Here is a 6,393-nt window from a genome sequence, read left to right on the forward strand (position 1 = left end):
AATAAAAATAAAAAAAAGGATATCCAACATTTAGTCTTGGCTTTTAAAGTGAAAAATAAAAACATTTCCAGTTTGGTTACAAATTTCATGCAAGTGATGTTTTTTATTTAAAGAAAAGAGCCGCACTCTTGAACTCTCACGCCTGCGAGTGTCTGTATGAGGAAACGCGTCTCTGATTGGTGACTCTGAGGAGCCGGTCAGGATGCAAGCCAATGGCAGCGGGGGTAAGAGGAGCCAGGGTGGGTAGGTGCTGAGATGGGGGGGAGGAAAAGAGAGAGAGAGGGAGAGAGAAAGGGCGTCTAGTGTTTATTATAAAGGAGAAAATATTAATTCCCCCCTCGCCGTGGGCCGTGACGTCAGCATAGGAAGTCATTGTGGAGCAACACCGGAGCGATTAGCGGCAAAAAGGGGGAGCCTGATGTCGAGGAGTCAGCCCTGTGTATGTCTCTCCATGCGCCTCAACTTTTAACTCAAAGTTCAACATCCAAACAGAAAAAAGGAGCAGAAGAGCCGCACTTTGTTTCTCTGAATGTAACGTTGGACCAGAACTGGAGTTTCTTGTTGTTTTTTGGTTTTTTTTCTGTCTCTCTTGGGTTTTCTTAACTTATTTTCCCTTATTTTTATTTTATTTTACATTTTCCTGACTCCACTTTCTTGTGAATCTATATCCATCCCCTCCAAACACCCCTTTCCTTTTTTTATTTTTACCAACACCTCTGGAGAAGCAGCTCGCTGTTGTTATGAAGGCTTCATCCGTCCTTTCTTAACATGGAAGCATCCAGCGGAGCGAGTTTTGGGATAGACACCATTTTATCCAGCGCCTCAAACTCTGCTAACCTCATGAACGGAGACTTCCGGACGGATTTCAGGAGCCAGGCCACCCCTTCACCATGCTCGGAGATAGACACGGTGGGCACGGCCCCATCCTCCCCCATCTCGGTCACCATGGAGCACGGCGGAGAAGCGCATCTGGTCCCGGACAGCCTTCAGCATCAGCACCACCTGCACCATCAGCAGCAGCAGCAGCACCTCCACGGCCAGCAGCAGGGCTTACCGCTGTCTCCTCCTCTGCCTCCCCAGCAGCAGCAGCAGGTCGGGGGGCCTCCCAGGACTGCCACCTCTTCGTTTTTAATCAAAGACATTTTGGGAGACAGCAAACCGCTGGCGGCCTGCGCGCCTTACAGCACCAGCGTCTCCTCTCCTCACCACACGCCCAAACCGGAAAGTGCCGCGGGACCGGACGTGTTCAGGCCCAAACTGGAGCAGGACGAAAACAGGAGCAAGTTAGACAAAAGGGACGATATTCAGAGCGAAATGAAATGCAACGGTAAGAGTTTTAATCTGGGCGAGAAATTATTTAAATTACGCATTAACCAGAATAGTAAAGAGTTTAAATTAAATTCCTATCATTACAACATCACTAATAATAATAATAATAATAATAATAATAATAATAATAATAATAATAATAATAATAAGGATCCTCTCTTGCTGTAATTGATGTGAAAACAGATGTAAGCCTTGTGATTCTCCCCGTGCGTGGGGCCTCCCTAGTGGGTCAATTAGAGAGATTATTGTTCTTCCTGGAGGGGGGATTATAGCGCCCTGAAACACGGCTACAAATAGAGATGGATTGATATATTGATGTCTCGTTTTTTGAAAAAAGAGAGGAAGGGAAAAAAAGAAGAAGGAAACTTCAGGTGACAAATAAGCAAGAGTTTCTTCTCTTTGCGCTAAGTTGGAAAAAAGTTTAGTTTGCGCACTTTTCCTAAAATTGAATACTTCTGGGGGAAAAAATAGAAAATTATGGTTTAGTGTTTGAAGATTAATTAGAAACTATTTTACACGTTTTAAGGAACTAAAGAGGAAGGCGATCGGGAGATCTCCAGCAGCAGAGACAGTCCGCCGGTGCGCACGAAAAAACCCCGCAAAGCCCGCACAGCCTTCACGGACCACCAGCTCAACCAGCTGGAGAGGAGCTTCGAAAGACAGAAATACCTCAGCGTTCAGGACCGCATGGACCTGGCGGCCGCCCTCAACCTGACGGACACGCAGGTCAAGACCTGGTACCAAAACAGACGGTAAGAGACCCGAACGCACAGAACCAACCAGAGCAAACAGTTTACTCAACATCTGGGATTTTAAATAAAAACAGAAAATAACCAAAAAAATATATATGCATTTAAATTTAAATTAAAATTTAGATTTTTTTTTCCCAAGACCTTTTTTTTTTTTTTATTAATTTTTTTTTACATAATTCAAATCAAATCAATTGATTTTGGGGAAATAAAACATTATATATTTGAACAATTGGTATTAAAATAACAGATAAAAATATAAAAATAATAATGAGGGTAATCAGAACGCTGTTTATTTTCCAGGATATATTTTTAATCTTATAACCAATTAAAACCGTTGAACTGTTATTTTTTATATTTGAACAATGGGAGAAATATCCTTTTATAAAGAATTAAGAATCTATCTATCTATCTATCTATCTATCTATCTATCTATCTAGAAGTCAAATAAAAAGTGAAACTAAAATATTTGATCTTCTTTTCTAAATTCCTTAGACATTTATTAGTGAAATATTTTTAGTTTTATTTAAACTTGTTTATTTGTTTTGATTATTTGAGGTTGGCCTCAGAAATATGTAGGCCTAATAAAGCAGTTTTTTATTTTTAAATACCTGTTTGATTGTAAAAAAAAATCTTCTGACACGGGTTTGATACCACACGATTAAAGGTTAATATTTTAATATTTTTTATGTTATTTTCCATCCTAGAAGAATAAAGCGAATATTGATTATTTTGTGTTTAGATAGTTTAGAAATGTAGGTTTGCAGAAGTGGACTTTTCCTTTTTCTGTTTTACTTTAATGCCTAATTAAACCTCCACCGTGTATATTCTGGCTGCAGTAATTAGGCCTCTGCATACCAATCAAAGATGCGTTCAGGGACTCGGATTAAATAATTGATCAGCGGGATTTTTGATCTGATTTCCAGGACGAAGTGGAAGCGGCAGACGGCGGTCGGTCTGGAGCTCCTGGCTGAAGCAGGAAACTACTCGGCCTTACAGAGAATGTTCCCCTCGCCCTACTTCTACCACCCCAGCCTGCTGGGCACCGTGGACAGCACCACGGCGGCCGCGGCGGCCGCGGCCATGTACAGCAGCATGTACCGGACTCCCTCCACGCCGCATCCGAGCCTCCAGAGGCCTCTGGTCCCGCGGGTCCTCATTCACGGCCTCGGACCGGGAGGCCAGCCGGCGCTGAACCCGCTGCCCGGAACAGCGCATCCACGATAAAAAAAAAAAACAACAAACTAAACAAACTGGACGCTGCTAGAACGCGTGACGTGGGTGAGCGCGAAATGGAGCAAAAACAGGACTTCAAAGCTCCCGACAGAAACAAATAAAGAAAAAAAAAGACAGAAAAGAGACGATTTTATTAAAGACTTTCTGAGGGTCGCCACTGCTCCAGATTGCGCGGACCGGACTGCTCATGTCTGATTGTTTGTTTGTCTTTTGTACAAATACACTTACATTAGCAAATAAACTTATAAAGTTTATTAGATGGAGAAGACGTGAATGAATAAAGCAGTAATGATACTAATTGAATTGTAGATGATTATTGAAACCAGGGTCCAAATTTAAACTTTGGAAGAAAAAAAAAGATTTATTTAAACAGATCTGCATCGGACCATTTCATATCTATATTTTAAAATCTATAGCTCTAACACTGCCTTTTTTTTCTCTTTAAACTGATTTATTTCTGATTTAATAATTTGTTCCTGCAGCAAATGTTCCTTTAAAGTTAAATTGGTGATCAGTGGCTGGAGGTCACCTTAATGTTTGTGTTTACCAGCGGCAGCATGCATATGGATGCGCAGCAGCTGATTGGTGGTGCAATGGGGTGGTGGGGGGGTGAATGGTCCCGATCCACACTGGGAATGTGGCCTTGGCTTGGCAGCTGTTCCCTGGGAGCGCAGCAGCAGACAATAAGCCTGGATTTCTCAGCGCAGGGAAAAAAAAAACAAGAAAAAAAAACGAGACAAGACGCCTGTAAGAAAGTGGGGAGGGGGCAGGAAGGAGGGGAGGGGGGGTGAATAATCTGCGCATTCTCTAAAGCATGAGTGAACTTGTTTTAGGATTATTTTGGGGGGTAATCCCATGAAATTTGGTGCGTTGATAATCTGGATCTTTTTTATTTTTATGTTTTGGCATATTTTAGTTTCTGCATCCATTTTTATTTTATTTATTTATTTTTTTTGCTGCTGCAGTAAACAGCAAAATATTTTTTTTCTTCTGGCTCCTATGGGCTCCTAAAGTAGCCCCAGATTATAGGGTGAATTAGCGCCTCAGGGTGCGTTTGTTTATGTTACCATTTTTTATTACTATGAGGGAAACTGAATTTTAATTTAAATGCAACGGAACACATTTTTCTTCACTTCTTTTTTTATATTTGCTCAGCAAAAAAAAACAGAAAATTTGCATAATCTGGCTGAAATACAACCTTATGCTAAAAGTGTCGCTTTGCTTACGAAAAAAAACAAAAAAACAACAATGTAGAATGAAAATCAGCTTTAATCCTGGAAGCACATGTTATCTAAACCACCTGCTCAGATCCAACACTGGAGGACCTATAGATCAATCAAATATGCATCTAAAATCATAATAGCATGAAAACTTAAGAGGATCCAAGGCCAGAGCACCGAACGGAATTATAGATATAAGAATTTTACATCCAGAAATAGTAAAATAGTAATATTCATAGAAACCGCATTGACCCTGCAGCTTTTCGGCTGCAGCGCGCATGCATGCGTGTTGTTCATATGCATGACTTCTGCAGCATTATTTATTTATTGCGCTCGGCTGGTAGATGTGTGTGTGTGTGTGTGTGTGTGTGTGTGTGTGTGTGTGTGGTTGCAGCGGCTGTTTCCAGTTCATTAATAATAGGCTGAGGAGAACATCACAGCAATACTGAATTAATAGGGCCGCTACCTGCTGGTCTGGGGTCAGAATCCGCCTTTTTTTACCCACAAAATTCGTTTATTTTTATTCCTTTTTTAAAATTAGAATCCTGTTTTTATAAATATTTTGTTATTTTTTGTGCAAATCCAAAATATGGTTGGCAAGATTATTGAAAAACCTTTTTGGATCAAGCAGAATATTTGTTTATTATGAGGATTTTCTTTCTTTTTTTTTTTAATCCAATCACTGATAAAAAACAATAATAATAATGATAAAAATGGGCAGCAGACTTGAATGAAGAGGATTAGGCCCCTTTCTTTACGGTGCTGCATATTATCCAGAACAGATGGGCTTTAGAGGCTCGTTTTCTTCCTCCTCTTGCCTCAAGGAAACCTTGTTGGGGACTTTAATTGCCACTTTTTTCCCCCAACTGATGTAATGGTGGGGTATCTTTTTTTTTCATTACAATAATGAGGTAACACTTGCTCTCCTTGGCCTCTCGTTATCACATCTCCTGCATCACTCACTAAACACCAAATTTAACCCCCCACAGCCCCCCCCCCCCCCCCCACTCCCTCCAGCCACCCACAATCAAAGAAAGAAAGAAACCTTCTCTCTAATTTTGCATTCAACAACATGCTGTTTCTGCAGGACCTTTAAAGATGGATCCACTTTTTAAAAATGGAAGCACTAACAGGTGGAAACCAGCACTGCTGCCGAGGGTGTGTTAAACAACAGTGATAAAAACACAGAGATAAAACTGTTATCTTATTAATTGATTTCATTAATAATTCTTGGTTGAAATAATTCATGTTTAACAACTAAAAGTGACAAATTACAACCAATTTATCTACTTATTATTTTCTGTCTGCACCACATTTTTTCTTTAAGTGAAAGGAGCTTAATTTGACTCCCCAGATAAAAAGTAGGGGCGCTTTTATTTATTAGTCCTGATTTTCTTAATCTTTGGAGCTTTGTGATTGGCCGATACTTTATATGTCAAACTTAACCAATGTTTTACAAAGCTCCAATATCAGTGCTCTAAACGTCTCATTTAGTGTTTTCCATGTTTTTTTTTATTTTTTCACAGCTATTTTTTTAAAACATTAAATTTTTTTTGTAGTTTTATAACAAGTGTTATAAAGAAAATATAGATACCCGGATATCAAGCTTTCTAAAGATTGATTATCTGACAGAAAACACAAATCGACTCTCCCCTAAAACTCGGATCTTGTTTCTCGGAATACAACTGAAACCAAAAGTGCAACACCTTCATTTTTAAATTAAAAATGTTGAACTAAAACTGTAAAAAGCTTGAAAAAATTTGAAATAGATCATAGAAATCCTTGGGCCCCGTCCACACGAAGTCAAACCCTGGCCTAAACGCACAAATTTTTCACCAAACCAGCCTCTCATCCACACG

The 6,393-nt window shown here is 39.9% G+C and overlaps 1 protein-coding gene across 1 annotated transcript; it reads left to right on the forward strand.

The window, feature by feature from the left end:
* Positions 1–371: 371 nt before the first annotated feature.
* barhl2 (BarH-like homeobox 2) lies at positions 372–3,365 on the forward strand. The gene is made up of 3 exons (XM_015371108.1): positions 372–1,327; positions 1,856–2,081; positions 3,005–3,365. Exons 1-3 carry the CDS (start codon positions 769–771, stop codon positions 3,303–3,305), a joined length of 1,086 nt encoding a protein of 361 aa, XP_015226594.1. The 5' UTR covers positions 372–768; the 3' UTR covers positions 3,306–3,365.
* The last annotated feature ends 3,028 nt before the right edge of the window (positions 3,366–6,393 follow it).

This window comes from Cyprinodon variegatus, unplaced genomic scaffold (assembly GCF_000732505.1).
Source record: "Cyprinodon variegatus isolate N-32 unplaced genomic scaffold, C_variegatus-1.0 Scaffold53, whole genome shotgun sequence".
Lineage (NCBI taxonomy): Eukaryota > Metazoa > Chordata > Actinopteri > Cyprinodontiformes > Cyprinodontidae > Cyprinodon > Cyprinodon variegatus.

Coding starts and splice junctions, on each gene's coding strand:
- barhl2 (XM_015371108.1), top strand. CDS start 769: ATGGAAGCATCCAGCGGAGCGAGTTTTGGGATAGACACCATTTTATCC. Junction 1,328..1,855: donor GAGCGAAATGAAATGCAACG/GTAAGAGTTTTA, acceptor ACACGTTTTAAG/GAACTAAAGAGGAAGGCGAT. Junction 2,082..3,004: donor ACCTGGTACCAAAACAGACG/GTAAGAGACCCG, acceptor TCTGATTTCCAG/GACGAAGTGGAAGCGGCAGA.